The sequence below is a fragment of the Cetorhinus maximus genome, chromosome 5 (assembly GCF_964194155.1).
Source record: "Cetorhinus maximus chromosome 5, sCetMax3.hap1.1, whole genome shotgun sequence".
Lineage (NCBI taxonomy): Eukaryota > Metazoa > Chordata > Chondrichthyes > Lamniformes > Cetorhinidae > Cetorhinus > Cetorhinus maximus.
In genome coordinates, this window is record NC_135883.1 from 61,415,630 (window position 1) to 61,438,726 (window position 23,097).

Here is a 23,097-nt window from a genome sequence, read left to right on the forward strand (position 1 = left end):
AATCGTGAATGTTCAGAAAAAAGAAACAAGCAATCATGAAGATGTGATATAAGGTTGTGGTTAAGATGTGTTAAAAATTCGGAGGAAAGGTTGCAGAGACTCATCTTGTATTCACTCGAGTATAGAAAATTATGGGGTGATGTAATTGAGGAGTTTGGGATGGTTAAATGAGTTGATTAGATAGATGAAGTGAAACTATTTCATCTGGTGAGGGAATCCAAGACAAGGGAATATAATCTTAAAATTAAAGCTAGGCCATTCAGGGCTGATATTAGGAAATCTGGAACTCTTTATCCCAAAATATTAGGCCAATTGAAAACTTCAGAACTGAGATTGATAGGTTTTAATCAAGCAAGGGTGTTGAGGAATGTTGGACCAAGGCAGGTAGCTGGAGTTGAGATACTGATCAACCATAATCTAATTGAATGGCAGAACATATTCAAGTGGCTGAATGGCCTCCTCCTGTTCCTATTTTCCTATGTTCAGTTGCAAGATGTTTAACAACAGAGGTTTTGAGATATTCATTCTTCCTTCCAGTGGTTGGGTACATAATTTGATGAAGACAATGAAGATGTTGAAAGTTAGCAGAAGAAATATTTGAATTCATGCAATGGTCAAAGTTTAAAGAATGAAGCTTAATTTATCAAATATACCAAGAAGAATTTTTAGTAACAGGATATGATTTTCCTGAGGTGAGCTCCCAAATTCTATCTGTTTTCATCCCAGCTGAGATTACCACTGGACAAGCCTGATCCCAAGGTGGAACCTAACTTTCATTTCTTTGTTTAGATACGTGGAAAGTAGCTACTGAACAGAGTCAAAAGAGTTAGCTGATGAACTTTTAACAGAAGAATAAAACATTTATTGAACATGAAAAGAGGAACTATATTACAATACTCCTACACCCACAACTATACCTTTACAGATATATACAAATTTTTAAGGATACCACAAGTTACAAAAGCTACCTTAGACTCTAATGTCCACACTAAGTACACAGCCCATGTACCAATCGACACCCTGTGGTCAGACACACCACACTCTAAAACCAAGTGACAGATGCCACCTCAACCAGATGCTATGGATCTCTCTGCCACTCCACCCCCTACCTCCTCCGATGCTTGTCATGCCATGAGCCTACCAGTGTCACTGCACGTTGGCTTTCACACGAGGGTTTCCAATCTTCAAGACCTCACCTTGAAATCTTCTCCTAAACCAACGTTCTCACGGATGCCTTCCACAAGGGTTCACCTCCAGGGTTTCGAACTCTCCTTCCGATGTTCCTCTTCCGTGGGTCGCCGTGTGCATTCAAGCTGTCTTCCACACACTGTCTCTCACCAACTCAGCTGTGAACAGTACCACTGCTCCACATGCCCATAGCAAAGAGTTACAGACCTTCCATTGTCTCTTTGGGCCTTTTTACCTCTTGCAAATTGTTCTCACTTTAAATCTGCTTTCTGCTGCTTTTGTCTCTTTAAATCTGAAGCTTGGAGCCTTTCTCTCTACCCCTTACTCTTTACTTCACTTAACAGGACTTTTTCTGGATTCCTGTCCTTCCTTTGACTCGAAGGTCTGCTTGAGACTTTCCCCTGTTTCTGACTCACTCCTTTGGCCTTGGGACCTTTTGGTTCTTTTGGGAAATCTGTCACTCCCTCTCTGTGTCCAGTCTCTCTGGGGTCTTGGCTTAAAACTGTTGTTTTTTTAGTTTTTCTGTGTGTCTGTGGGAGGGATGTTCCTCTCTGGACTCCTGTTGCTAGGCAACAACCCAATTCTTCTACTTTTGTTTGTTTACCTTAGCTGCAACAGTTGTAAAGAACTTCATTAGAAATGCAGGCACCTTTTTAAAGTGAAACTAAAACTCCATTTGACCTTTCTTAACATTACAGATACAGAAATATAAATCAAACCTAAACCTTAAAGCTAAAACTCATTCCTAATGCCTAAAAATACCTATATAACTTACTTAAAATATCTCTATTTCCTAACACTGTAAACAGGCTGCTATACATACGGAAAATGTGTGCAAATCTTCTCCCTCTGTTTTGCCCCTTAATTATTGTGCAGCAACTATTTTCAGGCAGTTGATTCTGACTTCAACTGAAGAGGATGCAGAATGTAAATTTGATGCAAATGCATGGTCTGACACCTGTGTCCTCAGTATTCCTGCTCTGGTGCCAGGTGCATTTTCAGGGCAAATTGTCCAAGAAAAACTTGGTACTGCAATTTCCAGATTAGTTATTTCGGTCAAGCAACAAATAATCGAAAAATATTTTGACTTCTATTGCTCTTTGAGCAACAATCAGTTCTGCCACTCTCGCTTGTTGCCAAAAGCTGCTGTTTGTCTTTTGCACTTAGCAGTGGTGGCGGCTGCGTTCAGTAATGTACCATGGCCGCCCTACTCCACCATTCTTTTTGGAATATGATCTATTTGGGTGCAGGTGAGAGAAAACAGCCACAAGCCCCCTTGACAACAGCTGGAAACATTTGCCTAATCTTTTCTTGGGCCACAAACATGTGCTGCTGAGTAGGAATACTCACACTTCCTCAAGTTTACACCTGCTTCATGCCACCTGGAATAAAATAAGCCTCACACAGTTAACCCAGCATCTTCCTTCTATTACTCCACCATCATTTTTCATGCACTCACTTTTTCACCATTTTCCTCCACCTATTGCTTAGTGCAACAGTCCCGCCCACCTACTAATTCCCTGCAGCACGAACCACGTAAGTGCATAAACTGTGACTGGGGGTTGCCGCTACTATCCTAGTCATGGCACAGGAGCTTAAACTTAGATCAGATCATTTAACTAAAGATCAAGATCACTGACATGCAAATCCTCGTTTCTAACATAAATTAACTTAAAATCCTGAAACAATAAAAATCCTTCTTCACCTCTCAAACCCACATCTTTCTAAAATTCTCTCACAGTGCTGTAACTATCCTTCAATGGATAGGCTTAATGCCTGTTAAGCCTAAGTTGCTTATTGCCTGCTGTCCCCACTGGCCCCATGCTCAGAACTTGGTTGTAGACCGTAACTTAGATTTCCCCATTTTAAAAATGCACTGGTGTTTTGGTATTTTAATACCTTTTCTGTCTTTTAGCTGGGACGTTGGGGTTTCCTGGGCATTATTGCAGGATTTTATCAAACAATAACTATGAGATAGTGTAACTAATGGAAGTCAAATTGTGTAGGCGAGGTCTGCTTATTTATTGTCTGATATATTTGGGATGTCCAGGGCAGCCATGGTTAGGCTTTCAATACTAGTCTGCTGAGTGGAGCCTGAAGCACCACTAATGCATGTACTGAGAGATAAAGAATGACACTTGCATTTTAATTTGGCTGATTAATGCTGATCATAGTATTTAAAAGTATCATTATCAACTATAGTGATGATTTTTGCATGGTTAATGTAACCCTTAATGCAAACTATAAACCACTGAGTTCCCGTGAATGAGATTAGTGGATTTCCAATGGAGGCATTGCTTTATTAGATAGTGTGATGATTGCACATCTTATTGCTAGCACAGATTGGTATTCTTAACAGTTATAATTCCACATAATGGGTAGAATCTTACCTATGTCGGGCAGGCTGGACGGGAACGGGCAGGGATGAGTGTGGAGCTGATCGTCACCTGCGATCGGCTGCGCGCTGCCATTTTACGCAGGTGGGCCAATTAAGGCCCGCCCAGCATAACGCGTGGCCAGTAGCGCTTAGCGCTACCAGTGCGGGCGGGGGGAGGAGAGAGAGTTGGGGCCTGCATTCTTTTGTGCACGCGCACGAAAGAGCGCAGCAATACCTCAGGGTATCAAATTGATAATGAAACTTTTCAATAAATGAACTAAAAAATTATTTAAACATGTCCCCTCATGTGACAGTGTCACATGAGCTGGGACATGTTTGTGCATTTCGCAAAATTTATTTAATTATTTCATAAAACCTTCAGGAAACCTCATCCCGCCCGTGGATGAGGTTTCCTGAAAAATGCGAAGGCCGCTTGGGCTCTTCGCCTGCCCGCCAGCCTTAAGGTTAGGTGGGCAGTGTTGTTAACAACGTCAATTACTTTTTTAATGGCCTTAGTAGGCCTTTGACAGTTCAACGGGCACGCAGCCACATCTGGCGTGTGCCCGCCGAACGAAATATCGAAGTGAGGCGCGATGATGTCAGGACGCACGCCGATGTCGTGGCGCGTCATTTTACACGTCGGTGTGTTGGGCCTGCCCCTGCACACCGACGGCAATTTTCTGCCCAATGTTTCAAAAGCAAGACGTTGCCAGGTAATGCAAGTTTACATTCAATTTGGAGAAAAACCACTGGTGCAGCTTCCCACCTTCCTCTCCATACTTTAATGTAACCCATCTTATGTTGGTTGATAACAGCCAAACCACGTCCTAACAGATACGAAAGCCTTTGATCTGTGAGTGGGAGTGAGATACATTGACTCATGTTACTTCAGTTGTGTTACACTGGCTGAATACATTTGAGTATGCCTGCTGTCCAGGGACTTGTACATGTGTGGACTTTCAGAGAAAGCAAATGACCAATATGGATTATACCTACATGTGGCTGCATCACCTACCAATCCATGAGTTACCTTACTCAGGTACACAGCTACAAATGGAAGTTTCAAGCTACACCATAAGATGTATCAGGTTATGGAAAATCTTGTTATTTTCCTGTGTCAGATAAATGGACATAATATTACTCTGCTTTCAGACAATGACTCAGTCTGGTCGAGAGTACTTTTCAGGTGATGACTCTATTCTGTGGCCTGTGCCGCATATTAATGTATTCTGGCCTTGTATTTAATTAGACTGAGGAATCTCCCATACTAAAATTGGATTTTTATTAGAAATGGGAAAGTAGATAAAACCATGTAAGCATTTAAATATAACTTGTAATATATTTATAGATCACATTGCAGTATTTCTTAGCAGCATAATTACAATGTTTTTTCATAAAACAAGCATGTGAAGAGCAAATTGTTCGCTACCTTGCTATCTAATACACCTGCCAGGGCTCCAAACCATTTCCTTGTGCAGGGATACTTTGGCAATTAGTAGCATTCAAGGATCTTGTTTTCATTTTTGATTTTTGTTTGATATTTTCTTGGTAACATTTCTGCCCACAGAACATAATTGGTTACTGTTATTTAACAGTCTGCAGAACAAAAGAAATATTTCTTCGGTACCTGTATGAACATTGTGAAACACTCAGTTTTGCTGCATTTTGGCAGTATTCGGTTTTCAACTAACCCTTCCAACTTGCAGTGCTGATGTGGGAACTTTGCCTTTCTTTCAGGTTGACTGGTTTGAATTTGCCTTCACCCGTCATCAGTAGCAAGAATTGGCTGCGGCTACACTTCACGTCAGACAGCAACCATCGACGCAGAGGATTTAATGCACAATACCAAGGTGAGAAGGTTTCCAAGTCAAACTGAAGCAGATAACCTTGCCAGAAGCCAAATAACTGGTCTCATTATACTTCCTCAAATAAAAATACGAAGTAACGATAGCAGAAACCCAAACTAAAAACCTAGTAACTGAAATGCCCAGCAGGTTAGACATCCCCTGGGGGAAAAATAAAGGTTGTCTTCTGAAATATGAACAGAGGAAGAGTCTCATGTGAGATATTAATTGATAACTCTCTCTCATATTTGCTGCTCACTGCTAACATTTACTGTTTTTAAATTTTAGAGTGTCTTTCTCCCCTGTTAAGATACATCATTTGGGGTCTTTTTATTTTGGTGGGACAGGAGTGTGAAATCTTTCTTTCCTTCGTCAGCATTGATCTCCAAGAACTGCTTAGTGGAGCTGAGAGGTCAGATGGAGAAACATAACCTCTGCCAATGTTGCCCTAAGGCAGTTCTCTGAAGGTATGAGAGTAGAGTTATGATGAGAACTCCTCTCCCTTGGCCTAAGATTGTGCTTTTCCTTTGTTTAATATCTCCCCTTTTAAGGAGCACTCCTAAGAATGGGAACTTTGAGGCAGATATCAAAGCTACATCGCCACGCATCTCTTCAACTTTATCAACCACACTCCTTGTATCATCTTAGAGTCAATATTTCTCCTGTTGATATTGTTAGTGAAAAAGTCAGCGTGGGAATGCTCATTGCGTACTCAAGTTTCCACTAAAATTATCAACCGGAAAATGATAACCTCTTGTTTCTTGTTCCTTTGTAGTTAAATTGTATGTTTAAAATGGTATGTTTGCAAACACAACCAAGAGAAAGGGATTCCTTTGTGGTAACCATAATCTACTTAACTATGTTTTACCTTGCATCAATTGTTTAACCAACTACAGATTTTATGTTGTGGATCATAATGGTTTTGAAGAACCTTATGGATTTCATTAGACTCATTAGCTAGAGGAAGTTGTGACCCATCTTGTCGAATTTATAGAGAAGGAAAGCAGCATATCATTTTAGTGCGGAGAAATTACAGCACTCTGAGGTACAGGAATACATCTCCTGGCCTAAATTAAAACCACAGCCCCATCCCCTCCACTCCCCAGCAATGATGATTTCAAACCCTCCCCAACCACACCCCATGATCCTTGTCACTACGGGGAGATGGTGGCAAAGTGGTAATGTCAATGGACTCATAATCCAGAGGCCCAGACTTATGTTCTGGGAGACAAGGGTTCAAATCCCACCACCAGCAGTGCTACATATGGCTAAGCATTTTTGGTATCTTCCAAGACGTGCTGGGGGGAGTGTCCGAGGTCTGGGGAGGTTGGGGGTTCTGGGGTCCGATGTCGGTGGGGGTCTTGGGGGTGTTGGGGGTGGGGTGGGGGGGGGGGGGGGGTGGGTGGTACGAGGCCGGCGGGGTTTCCGAGGTTGTGGGTGGTGGGTTTGGGGGCTCCAAGGTTGGGGTCTGAGGTTGGTGGGATTGTCCAAGGTCAAGCGGAGGTCAGCGGGGGGTTCTGAGGTCGGGGGGAAGGTTTCAGGGATTCCGAGGTTGGGGTTGGGGGTCCGTGATCAGCAGGGAGTCCGTGGTCGGCAGTGGGGGGTGTTCGTGGTTGGCAGGGATTGCCTCAATTTGAGTGCTTGTCCCAAACTTCTGTGGCTTGCAGTTAACATTGATTACATTCTAGTTCCATTGCTGGCAAGTATTTCTTCTCAATTCTGTCAGCTTTCAGTCAAAATGCGAGATGATAAGTATTGATTAAACAGGTTTTCAACTTAGGTACCCCCGTGCTGGTTTCCCAAAGCAGCATATAGTGATTGGCAGGTGAAGGGAAAATTGTAGGTGTGCAGGCTATTCCTAGCACCTGGGTTTGGAAGTCCAATCAATGACCCAAAACTCAAGACTTCACCCAAAACAACTGCACTTTTTATTATTTGATTTCTGTTATAGACAGTTCAATATTACTTATACCAATGACTACTCACCCCGTGCTTTAGTTGCTTGGTTTTCCCGAGAAACAGACATGATTTGGTGGTTGATCCGACCTTGTCTGTTCTCTGTAGATAGCTGACCAGGCTATCCCCCTTCCTTGTCCTGTTTCAGTGACAGCCTCGAGCTTAACAGACACTCTGCTCAAATAGGTCTCTGCTTCCCACCTTGTCATCTACACACTTGCTCATTGGCTCAGTTCTCTGATAGCAACAGCCCATGATTGGATCATTTCCATCCCCAGCAACCCTCCTTCGAGCAGGAAGGCCCTGACAGCAAATTTGGCCAATCTCCCTAGATCTGCTTGTTTCAGTACCTTCACAATCTGTCCCCTGTTCCAGCAAGCCATTGTGTAAGGGTGTTTACAAACTGCCGATGATTTTCTAAACCAACTGCAATCATTTGCATTGCATTAAGACATTACTTTTTGACCTTACTTTGAGTTTAAAGCAAACAACATTACACAATATTTGTAATCAAAAAGGTCACAAACTGGGAAACAAATTATTACCTGGCCTATAACCAGTCACTTTCCTAATGTTAGCACAAAACCGTGAACACAGCATAAAGATTATCTGTTAGCTCATTTGCAGAAGTTAACCTTTGTTAGCCTTATAAATAATGTTATATAGTTACAATAATGTTAAATAGTAAGCTTAGCTTTTCACTGTATCCATAAAAAGCTTCCACAATGTAATGACCGTGCTATTATATTCGAAATGCGACAGCTACCCATAGGTGAAAGATACAGACATTTTAAATGGTACCTCTGCCTGATCATTTTAGCTCTGGTTTGCGACTAGAATGGTAGATATTATTAATAGTAACATAAAAATAGTGAATTTGTGGCAGTTACTTAGGAAGGTATTCAGTCATGGTTGTTATTTTAAGTGCAGCTCCTGGTGTGATTCCAGCCTCTCCAAGTGTGAAGGTGTAATCTGTTTTTCAGGCTTCAAATAGAAACTGAAAACATACGGTTCCAATATTTCTTTCCCTGAAGCGGATCTAGCAGGATCTTCCTCTTGGAAATTGTCTGCTCCTTGGTTCTGTCTCACTTCCCTGACTACATGTGGTGGGCAGCCCCTTTGGGTTTGCAGACAGCAGTGGAAAAACAATCTATTGATCCTTCAAGTGCTGTAATAATAGTTCATTTTAAAAGCAATATTATACAATGTGAGTCACAGCAATTTTGATTGCACTATTTTACACTGTGTAAATCAAATTCCAATAACTACATTAGTATAGCCAGTAAAACCTTTTGGTCAGAATTAAATGTTTAATTGAGACAAACTTGCTAGAGAATGGATGCTCTTACCTAAAGGTTCATGAATAACTCCACAAAATAATGGTTTTCTGAAGAACTTATTGACTACCATTGAAATTAAATGTTAAGTGGTATTTTCTTTTGGTAATAATTAGATCTACTTCTTACAGTGCACTCATGGTGATATCTTAGAAGTTCACTGGAGAATTCAAGCTCCTTACAATTTTTTAGCTCAAGCATTTTTCAAGACTGATCTGGCCTCATCAAATTCTGAGGTTTCTCTTCATGCACTCAGTCTTTCATAGCTTTTGCTCTATCCAGCCACGTGAAAATCCTTATGTTTCTACATTACCTCATTCATCACTGATTTGATTGTGTATCCTTGCATCCAGAGATTATACTCCCCCGATTTGCCTCTCAATCCCTACATTTTAAGAGATGTGGTATTTCTTGGGCTATTGCCTCTTAAAGGCTATAGGTAACAAAGTTAGCAAGCCAGATTTTTACTACCAAGGTAGATAGCTCGAGTTGAGAAATTTCCAGACCTGGCAGATCTGCCTCGGTTTCAAGGGCTCCGTAAGACCTCATTTTCGCTCTGTGAAGGTGGGCATGGGATAGATTAAGGCCTGCTGATCCCGGAAGCAGATTGTAGGCAGCCACGGGGGCGGGCAAGTGCTGAGGAGGGCTGGTTAAAAAGCCTGCTGCAGTTCTCTACAGTTGTTTTAGAAGCTTTTAAACCCTCTAGCCCTCACCCCTCCCACCCCCATGCCTCCCCAAGCCCCCATGCCAACTCATGCCCTCTATCCATCACCCATGCACCTCCATAGCCCCTCACCCAGTATTCACCATGAGCAGATATCAGGAGCCATGTGGAGATGATAAAATAAACTTTTATTAATGTAATATGGCTCTCACTCGTATATACTTGATAATGAAAAAAACTTCCATTCACCAAATCCATTCAAAGCTTTTAAATCCGCTCAAGTGATTAATACCTTTAAAAAACCAGCAAACATATATTCAGACTTCATATAAAAGACAGCAAGTTTGTAAATAGCCTCTTTAAGCTATCAATCAAACTATGAACTTGGAACAAAAACAGAAAATGCTGGAAAAACTCAGCAGGTCTAACAGCATCTGTGGAAAGAAAGACAGAGTTAAAGTTTTGAGTCCGTATGACTCTTCTTCAGGGCTCTGGGAGTTCGAAACATTAACTCTGTTTTTTCTTCAGCATTTTCTGTTTTTGTTTCAGATTTCCAGCAGTTGGTAATTGGTAGATAATAAAATTTGCAAGAGAATATGTCTGTGATACATCATTCTTAGATGGAAAATAAATCATTAAAACCAGAGCTAATGCAAAGAAACAGAATACGCAGATGCAGTCTTTGATAAGACATTCAGCAGTACAGAAAGACAAGGGCTGTGTATTCACAGACCCAGGGAGGCTTCACGGACCTTTAAAAATGGTGGGGTGTTTTTTGCTTTTATTTTGCTATTATCGTTGTGTATGAACTTGGAACCCTTTGCTGAGATAAATGTAGCTTTTGAAACTCGGTCAAGCATTCTTAATGACATACTGATAGCTCCCGGGGAAATGTCAACAAAGACACCTATTAAAATATATGACCACATGGTTTTTTTGACCTGTCAATCAAAGCAGTCCAGCTTAAGTCTATTTTTTCATATTTAAAGAGCGGGGAATTTTTAAAAACTTTAGATCATGACACTTGAACAGATGTTATCCACCCATCAAGAGTGTTTATGTCCACTCCATCAACTCTTGGCTCCATCCTGTGGGTTAAGGCCTTTAGAACAGCACTAAGTTCAAATGAGTTCAGATTTCCTGCCTTTGTGATTTATACTCCATCCCCTTTTCCTTACCAGCAGAAATCAAATCTATTGGAAATGGGGGCAGGACTTCAGTCTCTGGGTGGGATGGGGGGGCAGGACTTCAGTCTCTGGGTCCCACCCCATCCTTTTTAAAGGTCCATGAAGCCTCCCTGACTCTGTGAATATACAGGTTTTGTCTTTCTGTACTGCTGAATTTCTTATCAAAGACTGCATCTGCATATTCTGTTTCTTTGCATTAGCTCTAGTTTTAATGATTTATTTTCCATCTAAGAATGATGTATCACAGACATATTCTCTTGCAAATTTTATTATCTACCAATTACCAAAATGTCTTTTAATGATGCTTACTGTCCAAACTGACCATTGCTTATCATTGCATTTTATATTAATAAATTAAAGCAATTAAAATAAATTCAAGTCTCATAATTACACTTTCATTCATCGAAGAGAAACTCACTTAACAAGCAAAAGCTAAAAGTTATTATAATATAAAGAGACTTAAATAATTTAATTAATCTTTTCCTTACAATATTATGACTCTGAAATGTAACTCTTTATAATACAAGTCAAACATTTTGTAGACAGGGAGTTTTTTTTAAATTCTTCTTTTTGGGATATGGGTGCTGTTGGTAAGGTCAGCATTTATTATCCATCTAGGTTTGTGGTGAGCCCCTTCCTCAAACTGCTGCAGCCTTTGTGGTGAAGGTGCACCCACTCTGCTGTTAGGGAGGAAGTTTCAGGATTTTAACCATGGCCGATGAAGGTGATATAATTCCAAGTCAGGCTGATGTATTCCTTGGAAGGGTACTTGCAGGTGGTGAGATTTTTATGCTCCTGCTGTCCTTGTTCTTCTAGGTGGTAGAGGTCACATATTTGGAAGGTAATTTGGAGGAGGCTTGGTGAGTTGCTGCAGCCCATCTTATAGATGATGCACACTGCTGCTACTCTGCACCAATGGTGGAGGGGGGTGAATGTTTAACCTTGTGGATGGGGTGCCAATAAAGTGGGTTGCTTTGTCTTGGATGGTATCACGTTTCTTGAGTGTTGTCAGAGTTGCACTCATCCAGGTAAATAGAGTGAGTTTTTTCTGACGTGTTCATAGATGGTGAAAAGGCTTTGGAGAGTTAGGAGGTGAGTTATTGTCCACAGAACGCCCAACCCCTAACCTGCTTGATGCCCAAAGAAACTTGGGTATGCTTGTATAAGGAACACAAAAAATTAACATATAGATACAGCAATTAGGATGGCAAATAGCATGTTGACCTTTATTGCGAGAGGATTGGAGTGCAGGAATAAAGAAATCTTGCAGGAGTTTTACAGGGTTTTGGTGAGAGCACATATGGAGTACTGTGTGCAGTTTTGGTCTCCATATTTAGCGAAGGATATACTTGCATTGGAGGCAGTACAGCGAAGGGTCACTAAAGTGGTCCCTGGGATAAGGGATTTGAATATGATCAGAGGCTGAGCAAATTGGGTCTATTTTCTCTGGATTTTAGAAGAATGAAAAGCGATCTCATTGAAACATACAAGATTCTGAAGAGGCTTGATCAAGTAGATGCTGAGAGATTGTTTCTGCTGGTTGCGAAACCTAAGAAGCTGGGGCACGATCTCAGGATAAAGGACTGATCATTTAAGACTAAGGTGAGGTGAAATTGCTTCACTCAAAGGTTTGTGAATCTTCGGTATTCTCTGCTCCAGAGGGCTGGGAATGCTCCATCATGGAATACATTTAAGGCTGGGATAGACAGATTATTGGAGTCTCAGGGAATCAAGGGATTATGGGAAAATGAGCAAAAGAAGCGGAGTTAAAGCCCAAGATCAGCCATGATCGTATTAAATAGCAGAGCAGGCTCAATGGGCCATATAGTCCACTCCTCCTATTTCATGTGTTCTTGCTTTTGTAGCCACAGTATTTATATGGCTGGACCAGATACATTTCTGGTCAATGGTAACCCCCAGGATGTTGCTGGTCGGGGATTCAGCAATGGTAATGCTATTCAATGTTCGGGCATAATGCTTAGACTCTTTCTTTTGGAGAGAGTCATTGCCTGGCATGAATGCTGCTTGCCACTTCTGCCCCCAGCCAACTCCATTATTATGCTTGGAAGCAGCATGGTATTAAGCTGAAGATGAAAATCTAACTCTACCAGGCCATTGTCCTTACCACCCCGCTGTAAGGCGCAGAATCCCGAGGTCTGCTATTGATGCCATATGAAAGCTCTTGAACACTTCCACCAAACACACCTGAGGTCCACTATGAGAATGAGATGCAAGGAGGGCAAAATCACAAACAATGAGGTCCTTCAACATGCTGGGCTCCACATGATGGAGACCACCTTCCTAAAAGTTGAACTTAGATGGGTAGTCCATACCTTCTGCATGGATGACTACCATATCCCCAAGCAAATTTTCTGTGGACAACTCTCAGGGCAAATGACATCATGATGGTCATTACAAGACAAAGGTACAAAGACACCCTAAAATAAAGGCCTTACAAACTTCTGCATTGTAGAACACCTCTCTTTGGAAAATATTACAGCTGACCGGTCTGAGTGGAGGCAAGCATGGAAATTTGGCTCAGCATGTTTCCAGGACTATCTATGCCAAACTCTCAACATTCAATGTGCCAGAGGAAGGCCAGAGTTGATGCAGCTGCAGAAGTTCCCCCAAGCAGCAACAATGTCAATACGAATTGCCAATTCTGTGGACGTTCATAAGGATCCCACACCGGACTTTTCAGTCATGAAAAGACCCACAAAAAATCAATGAAGTCAATTACAGTTTGGACATACTCAAATAATGAGAAGTCACTGCCACTTATCAACCCAAGCCTGAATGTTGTTTAGGTCTTGCTACAGGTAGGCACAGACTGATTCATAATCCAAGGAGTTGAGAACAGAACTGAACACTGTGCGATCATCAGCGAACATTCTCACTTCTGACCTTATAATGAGAAGGCCATGAAGGAAATGTTGAAAATGGTTGGACCTAGGACACTGTCCTGAGGGTTTCCTGCAGCATTGTCCTGGACCTAAAATTTTTGGCCTTTGATTTTGTGCTAGGTAGAACTCCAGCCAGTGGAGAGTTTTCCCCCTGATTCCTATTGATTTCAATTTTTCCAGTGCTCCTTGATACCATACTTAGTCAAATGCAGCCTTGATATCAAGTGCAATCACTTTCACCTCACCTCTCGAACATTGCAGCTCTTATGTTCATGTTTGGACCAAGATTGTAATGATGTGTCAAACTGATTGGTACCAGCAGAACCGAAACTAAATATCAATGAGCAGGTTATTGGTGAGTAAGATACGCCTGATAGCCCTATTGGCAACAGCTTCCAACCTTTGCTGATTGAGAGCAGACCAATGAGGCGGTGATCGGCCTGCTTTTTGTTGACAGGACATAACAGCACAATTGTCCACATGGTCAGACAGATGTCAACATTTTTGCTGTTTTGGAGCAGCTTGGTTAGATGCATGGGTGTTATATATGATTATAGTGTTGATTATTAAGAAAAAAATAGCAGAAGCCACTCATTCTTTGTGTGTATTGAATTATTATAACCCAATCTTCTTGATTCTCTCTCATTGATTAGTTCATTACAATCTGACTTTGTTCCAGCTTTGTTGAATTAGAATAATATTCTTTTTACATTTTCTGTAATATGTATAATATCCATTGTGCTGAATTTGTTCCATCTTTACTTTTGGAACCTTGAGTACTATCAGTTAACTCTTTATACCTCAGTTCCATGTCCTAGCTGCTTCAAGGTAATGAACGTGACTTTAACATTAATCTGCAACCTTGAATAACGCAACTGACGTTCTTATTATGGCTGGGGTCTTTGGAGATGATCTACATAAGCCAACAATTTGGAGAGGAATTTACTGGTTGACCCACCCAGGCCCACTGACAAAATACACTGAAACAAGTATAGAGTTGCCTGAATTTCCTGGAGGAACCATTTGCACTAAAGGAACCCTTTGATATGAACATGTTAATCATAATGCCACAAGATATTCCTTTCAGATTTCTATTGGAAATGCTGTTCATTATTCACCCAATATGTACAAATACATATTTCCAGAAGGAGTGACTATGTAGCAATCACAATTATAAACTTAAATTGATTCTATTTCTTCCTATCCTGGTATTGCAAATATTTTCAAAAAGATATTTACAACGTTTGCTAAAATTCATTGTAATGCTGATGGTTTCCTTTTATCTGCATGGTCCTAGGCAAATCAGACACACATGGGCTGGATTTTTGCGACTGGGGTGGGTAGCTTGAGTTGGGAAATTTCCAGACTTGACAGACCCATCTTGGTATAAAGGGACCTGCTGGACCCAATTTTCGCTCTCGGGAGGTGAATGGGGGATTGAGTCGGGCCCACTGACCCTGGAAGCAGATCCTAAGCAGTCCCAGGTATGGACAACTGCCGAGGCAGGCTATTTTGAAGGCCCGGCTTGGTTCTCTGGGACTTCATCCAAGTTGTTTCAGAAGTAGTTAGGCCCTCTCGTTCTTACCCCTCACACCCCCTCACCACCTCACCCCATGGTCCCTCCATGCCAACTCATTTTCCAAACCACACCCATGCCCTCCATACCCCATACCACCTCCATGTCAAAGCATACCCTTCATCCACTACATGCCCCCTTGTATCCTCCATGTCACTTCCATAGCCACTCCCCAGTATCTGCCATGGGCAGATCTTAGGAGCCATGTGGAAATAAAAAAAAACAATTTCTAACAATCTAATATAACTTTCATTTATACACTTGATAGTGAAAAGATCTCCCATTCATGAAACCCATTCAATGCTTTTAACTTTAATTGGTTAATCTCTTATAGAAACAAACAAACTCCTATTCATACCCCACATCAAAGACAGCTAATCTTTTAGTGGCCTCTTTAAATTGTCAATCAAATTGTGAACTCAGAACACCCTGCTGTGACAGTTGTAGCTTTTGAAACTCAGTTAAACATTCATAGTAAAATAATATTAGCTCTTGGGTAAATGTCAACAAACCCTTTATTGAAACTGCATGACCATATGGTACTTTTTTCTAATCTATACCAGATGGCCTGTCAATCAAAGAAGTCCAGCAGAGGATTGTTTCGATCTCCCACTGAGAGCTTAAGGCTTTTTTTCATGTCTTTAAACTTTCATATTTAAAGAGCAGGAGTTTAAAAAGTCCAGATCATGACATTGAAGCATACCTTCTCCACCCTTCAAGTGTGTTTATGTCTACTCCATCAATTCTTGACTCCAGACCTTTAGATCAGCCAAAATGGGGTCTGTTTGAACTCTGCACTAAGTTCAAATGGCCTTGCTGAGTTCAGGTCTCCCACCTGTGTGATTCACACCCTGTCCTTTTTTTCCTACTGGATATCAGATAAGAGTGGTGGGGCAGAGGGGGTGGCGGTGGTGCAATTATGTATCTGGCTCCCGACACTGTTTTTGAAGTTCTCCGGGTCGGGAAGGCTCTGTGAAAATCCATCCCATTGTGGCTTTAAATAAGCTCACCATTTAATACATACAGGATCGTTTTCCCTTCATACATATTTCTTACACAAATAAGCTTAGACAAATACACAAATACACAAAAAACCCGAGTGTATGGACGCTTTGAATAACGAGCAGCAGGCTTTTTGTGAGTTTCAGCAAAGAAAGATGATTAATTATTGAAGCACTCACCTCGAAATTGAACATGGTACCCATTCACACATTCATACGCACAAACACACTCAAGAAAAGTACAGTTGGAAAGAATAGTGTACTTTTATGAAAAAAGAAATAGTTCATAATTCACGTGCATAATTTGCAAATTTGTCTTGTTTTGGAAGAAGTACATTGTACACCTGATGAAACGTTTCCGTCACACCTGAAGTGCAGTTTAGGTGAGCTCAACGGCTGAAGTCATCTGTAGAAGATGTTGCAGGGTTTTCTCAAAGTGATGGACTTTCTGTAGGTCACATAATCAGTTTCTTGTTGTCTTGTTACGTGGTTGGCTAGCTGTTTTGTGGACCCAAAATGGCACAGGCTTGAAGATCTTACGATGTTACAGCTTTCAGACCTTTCTCAGCACAGATGTTGCTGCTGCTGCTCTTTCTGTTGTAAAAGCTGGTCTTATTAAAGTTGCCTCTGGAAGATGACTGCTGTCATGCAGTCAGTACAGCTCTCTTTCTTCATTACCAAATATGGTTTCTCAATGTGAAAAATCCACATTCCCTGTCCACTGTTCTTTCAGTGATTCAGTCATTGATTAGCTCGTAGGTGGACAAGAGAACTTCTACTACTTCATCAACAGTTTGATGGCTTTGAGGAGATGAATATTTCCAGGGAATGCATGTTTGTCTGTCATTAGGACAGTGAGTCAGTTCCTGAGTTAGTTCCTCGAATGCACTGCCTAGGTCATCTGACCTCCATCAGCCATCTTGTCGGAGCACATTGTCCATTTTAAAAGGAAAAAGTAAATTCAAAGATTCCACATTGAATAAAGTTTGTATTTTTAAAGCTGAGTATGACATGGCTTTTAATGGACGTGGCAGATGAGTCATTACAAAGAAGAAATCCTCTTCCAGTTGATTTGGGTGCGGAGACGTTTCCTCCACGTTTGATGGTCACGGCCTAGTGAGCAATTGAACTTGGGAAATGACTATATTATCTTGCTTGCTAGAATTTTGCTGAACCATCCGAACAAGATTATCACAGTCAGCGCTCCATCTGAGATGCAAAAGGTGTTTTGATCCAAGTGAAGGATTTTGAACCAAATCTTTGTTACAGGACATATTCAGCAGATATTTAAAAAAGAAAGCAGTAATTTATTCATAATCCTCTTCAGTTTGAGATTGTAAGCAGACAGGGACTGTGAAAATTCTTGACTAAATCTGGCTGATGAAGTGGTGAGATGGATGATAACAATAAGAGTGGTGTCAGTTTTTTTCCATCAACACATTCAAACGTCAATCACTGTTGTAATGTAGAAAACACAAACAGCAATGAGATAAGTGACAAGATAATCTGTTTTTGTGATGCTGGTTGAGGGATAAATGGTGGCCATGATACCGGGAGTACCCTTTTTCTTTTCTTTGAAAAGTGGCATGGGAATTTTTACATCGCCTGGAATGGCAGACGAGGCCTAGTTTCACCATTTGTCCAAAAGACAGTTCCTCTGACAGTACACCATTCCCTCAGTATAGCTGTTGAGATGATGTTCACATTTGTCACTATTATCATTGCACATTAAAGGAAGATAGCTAAGGTCAGTCCACCAATTCACCTGAGCAGAACAGCATCCTTTCATATCTTTAGCCTGGTCAACTTTAGGTATCTGGAAAATCATGTATGGGATGAACACACAGACATTTCAGATCAAGCTTAATATGCAGAAGGGAGTCATCTTGTCGCATACAGTATCACTTCTTTGCATAGCACACAAGGTACCCCCTGCCCCTGCATGCTCTGTGTTTCACCTTTGTAAAAATTCCTTATGGGGTTATGGGGTTGGAAAGGCCAAAATTTATTGCCCATCCCTAATTGCCCTTGAGATGGTGATGGTGAGCTGCCTCCTTGAAATCATGCAGTCGATGTGGTGCAGGTATGCCCACAGTGCTGTTAGGGAGGGAATTTGATCTAGTGATGGTGCAGCATGGTGTCAGGATGGTGCATGGCCTGGAGGGGAACTTGCATGTGATGGTGTTCCCATGCGTCTGCTGCTTTTACCCTTCTAGATGGCAGTGGCTGTAGGTTTGGAAGGTGCTTTCTAAGGATCCTTGATGAGATGCTCAGTGCATCTTGTAGATGGTACACACTGCTGCCACTGTGTGTTGGTGGTCGAGGGAGTGAATATTAAGTTGATGGCATGCCCATCAAGCCGACTGCTTTGCCCTGGATCGTATCGAGCTTCTTGAATGTTGTTGGAGCTGCATTCATGCAGACAAATAGAGAGTGTTCTATCACACTCCTGACTTGTGGCTTGTAGATGGTGGACAGGCTTTGAGGAATCAGGAGATGAGTTACTTGCAATAGGATTTCCAGTCTCTGAGCTGCTTTTGTAAACTACAGTATATACATGGCTGGTCCAATTCAGTTTCTGGTCAATATTAACCCCCAGATGTTGATAGTGGGGGATTCAGCAGTGGTGAAGCCATTGAATGTCAAGGAGAGATGGTTAGATTCTCTCTTGTTGGAGATTTTTTTTATTCATTCATAGGATGTGGGCATCGCTGGCTAGGCCAGCATTTATTCCTCATCCCTAATCGCCCTTGAGAAGGTGGTGGTGAGCCGCCTTCTTAAACTGCTGCAGGTGGTATAGGTACAGTGGCATTTGTGTGGCATGAATGTTACCTGTCACTTATCAGCCCAGGTCTGTTCGTTAACCAGAGCTTTTTGCTTATGGACATGGACTGCTTCAGTATCTGAGGAGTTGTGAATGCTGCTGAACATTGTATGAGTTCCAAGATTGTGATCCAGTGAACATGAAGAAATGGCAATCTCTGTCCAAGTTGTAATGGTGTGTGACTTGGAGGTGAATTTGGAGGTGATGGTGTTCCCATGCATCTGCCCTTGGCCTTCTAGGTGGCAGAGGCTGTGGGTTTGGAAGGTGCTGTTAAAGGAGCTTTGGCGAGGTGCTACAGTGCATCTTGGAGATAGCACACACTGCTGCCACATGCAGTCCTTGGTAGTGGAGGAAGTGAATGTTTAAGGAGGTGGATGGGCTGCTGGACAAGCAGACAGCTTTTCCAAGGATTTTCTTGAATTTCTGCAGCCACACCCATCCAGACAAATGGGATTGTGCTCACATTTGATTTTCCAGACTCCTGTGATGCTCTGCCCTCAGGACTGATGAATTTGTATGCCTCGGCCGCTGTGACTCTGTTCTTTCAGTCAATGCCTAAAAATTCATGGTCATTTGTTTCAGCCTATCGTGTTTCACCTGCTGCTGATACTATTTCAGTGTCAGGAATGTACCTCAGTGCGCTGCTGGCTTCGCTACTTCACTCTGCTGTGGTGATGAATCCTGGACAGAAATCTGCATTCTCATGAAGTGAATCACTTATCTCCATGGGCTTCCAGCTTTACTGCGTCCTTCACCTTTGCTTCCAAAACAGATTGCATTTGTTAGTGGATTCCACTGTATTAGTACTTAGTCTGTGCCCATAGGCTCACTTTTCTTTCCTGTTTTGGTTGTAATCCTTCCATCAGACCTGCAGGAGTGAGCCATGTCTTCCATGTACTGATTAAGCTGCTGTGCATTTCCAGCACTTTTTAGTTTGAAATGATGAATGATGCATTTGATCAATTAATAAAGGTTTTAATTATCAAACCTGTCCTGTTTTCCTTCCCCTTTCATTCCCTTTTTTAAACTCTTTTAAGAATGCATGAGGTGATTAACTGAGTGACAATATAAGCATCATAATCTTTAGATGTGTCACGAGTGACCAGATGCTATGGGGATTGAAGCGCAAACTGAATTGGAATAATGGCCAACTTCCTCTTTTTTTTGATTGGATAGGCACTCCACAGCTGTTTTATTGCTGTTAATAGAGTCAGATGGGATTGGCAGTTCTCCACCCAAGGGCAAAGGCCAATTTATGGGGACTATTCAGGATTTTCCTCATTACGAAACAGTGGCCTTGGCTAATGAAAGATCCTCTGTGGTACTGATTTGCTATCACAAGGTATTATTGATAGACTTATTAACAAATCACATGAGATTCATCTAGAAAGCTTTTCTTCCCAGAGGGGTTTGTAGCAGATTGTCCAGCAGTGAGATGATAATTTTTGTACCACTTGGCATAGAGAAAAGGAAAACCAACGGTGAATACGTATGACCATGAACCTGGCCTCTTCTGTTATGAACTGGCGCGTCATCTAGTAATCACCTACTTGCTCCAGCATTCAATAAAAGGAAAAAAGAATGCTTTGCATCAGTGTTAATTTACAGTTGCTGGCAAGCACAAAATCACTTCCCATCTCTTGATAAAAGGGAAATGTGTAATGATGTTTGGACTCTATGTTCATTACCCCTGACACTGATGCTTTTGCAGTTCTTCACTTCTACTGTATTTCTAAGACAGTGCTAATTTATTGCACCAGCTAACCTTATTATTAGTGGTCACAGCTACTTTAAAGTGTAAGTTATTTTTGTAATTGTTTTTGTTCATGCTGCGATAATAAATATCCTTGACATTTAAAAATGTATTTCTAGAATATGCCATTCAAAAATGAATGGGCCATTGTTGTGGTTATTCCTTCAAAATAAACCAAATACTTGGGTTTATGTGAATTTTGCACCTATCTGTTTTTATCCATCATTTTTCCTTTCAAATATGAGCAAAAGTGACTTGTAATTTAAGAAAAATGTAAAGCTTGTTTTTTCACATAGATGCAATTTATTGAAAGGACAATTGTGCAGTGCCACAGATTGATTGCATATGTGTTCACATCTGGAATTCTCCACATCACCACATTCACAATCTCAGCTGTGTTGCTGTGAAATGAGTTTAGGTGCTTCCTACAGCGTGAGAGAATTCCAAGAGAATTGCTTTATTTCCAAGTTGGTTGATAATGTGGCAGCTCCTTGTACTGGACCAGACGTAGACAAATCTCAACATAAAGGACTAGTTGCGGGTGGAAAAAACACTTTATTAAACAATAACAACTACCTCTGAAGCGTACTTTCCTGAATTTCCATCCATTTTTAAGCTATGGTTTTTAAACTTATTTCAGTTTGGAGTGGTCCCCAGTGGTTTGAAAACTAGCTCAATTGTTCCCATAGGAATTGCCTGTGGACAATCCTGGCAAATACTTACCAGTCTTTGTGCTGTTGATCATACCAAAGATAAAGCTGCCAACCATACAGTTTTTTTCAGCTCCTCCAGCAGCATTTGCATCTTTTAACTCTAAAATTAATTCAGTTACTGGTCCAGTTCATCAATAGGTAAAATCAATTTGTCAAATGCAAGCATACATTTTTGCTCAAATGAAGAGCCGAGAACCATTATTAGAGACAGTTAACTTTTTATTCTGTGACATCGGTGAAAATGAAGGGATATTATCAAAGGGATTGATAAATGCTGATATTCTGCAAAGATATCTTCAGTAGAGCCTTCTGTTTATTGGTGAGATTGTCCATGAGGTTGAGTCAAAAGTTAATTTGTTTGAGTTATCCTGCTTTCTGCCACATTATTTTGAGTCAAGCTCACTGAACTGCTATCAGAACCTGGAAGTGATAGATCAGAGGATAATGCAGTTGACAGTTTTTGCTTGACACTGTCGAGCTTTTATAATGATATAAAGTCACCAATTACTTATAAGGGTTTGGGTAAACAGCTTGTGGGTTAACTTATTGAGTCTAGGCACTTGAGAACAGATATACATGAGTATAAAGCTTGAACACAACGGCGACAGAGCTTTCTGTCTGTGCTTTGCTTAAAAGCAAAGGTAAACTAAAACTGGATCACATGACACTCCTCCTTTCTAGCGATGTCATGCTCCTATCCTGAAAAGGCATATTACAACAAACACCAATAAACTTAGCAATATTAAATGAATTAGACAAATGGCTCTCTTACATTGGTCGGTATTGCTTTAATGGAAAATAAGATAATGAAATTGAATCACACCAAAATTAGGCGACCTGATTACCATTAAGACCAAATATAGTTGGTTGTCCTTTGAACTTTATGGCAATTAGGGTTATTGCTTTTATACTTTGCAAAGATTGCAGTGTACAAATCTCCATAATATTGTGCATATGATGATTGTATTGAGCACCAGGCATGAAATCCTTGAAATGCCCAATTTTACCAGTCCGAGGTACGAACATTTGAATGTGACCCTCTGGCACTGGAACATGGGCAAAATATGATATCTTTGTTTTTGGTTACATTTGTTATTAGTGAGGCAAAACCAGTTCCTTTTCCAATTGAAGACAGCTGGTAGATAATCAAGGTTTATAGATTTTGTTTGGAAGGGGGCTAACATACTTAAGAACTGTCCATCTAGCCACCTGTTCTATGTAATGGACCCTGCCCTATGTGGAAATCTGCCAGCTGAGTAGTTTGTGATTAATGAGAGAATCACCAGCTCTAAGTACAACAACTGTCCTTGTCTGGCCTGTAAACCAAACCCTTGGATGAACAGCAGGTTGAGGAAGATGCATGTTTTCCAACTTGAATTAATTTTGTAAATTTGCACCTCATGGACTGTGATACTGAAATAACATTACAGTAATAAAGCTGCTTAATTTCGAAAGTGCCGAGATTCTTGACTTGAAACTGTAAAAACAAAAGTGCCCAAAAACTCAATTCCTGGAGGGACAAGGTGGCCTATTGAGTTATGCACTAGCATTTCATCTTGGTGGCTTGAAGTTCAAATCCAAGCTGAGGTGAATAAAGTGCCCTCTGTCCCTTGACAATAAAGGTTCAGTGTGTAATGAATTTGGACCATCTCAGTCTGTATCCTAGTGAGTGTGGGTCTACAGCATGTAACTGCTCCTAATTCAGTACCAGTTGTCTAGTTCACTTTGATAGGCCTAAAGCTGGTTGACATGGTGAGTGAAATAAATGTTGCAC

General features: G+C 41.1%; 1 protein-coding gene across 1 annotated transcript in view; it reads left to right on the forward strand.

The window, feature by feature from the left end:
* Positions 1-23,097, forward strand: part of LOC144680673 (CUB and sushi domain-containing protein 1-like) — a 2,611,816-nt gene that overhangs the window by 1,594,942 nt on the left and 993,777 nt on the right. The window contains exon 6 of the mRNA XM_078541910.1: positions 5,303-5,415. Coding sequence (XP_078398036.1) covers positions 5,303-5,415 — 113 coding nt within the window. The remainder of the gene's footprint in view (positions 1-5,302; positions 5,416-23,097) is intronic.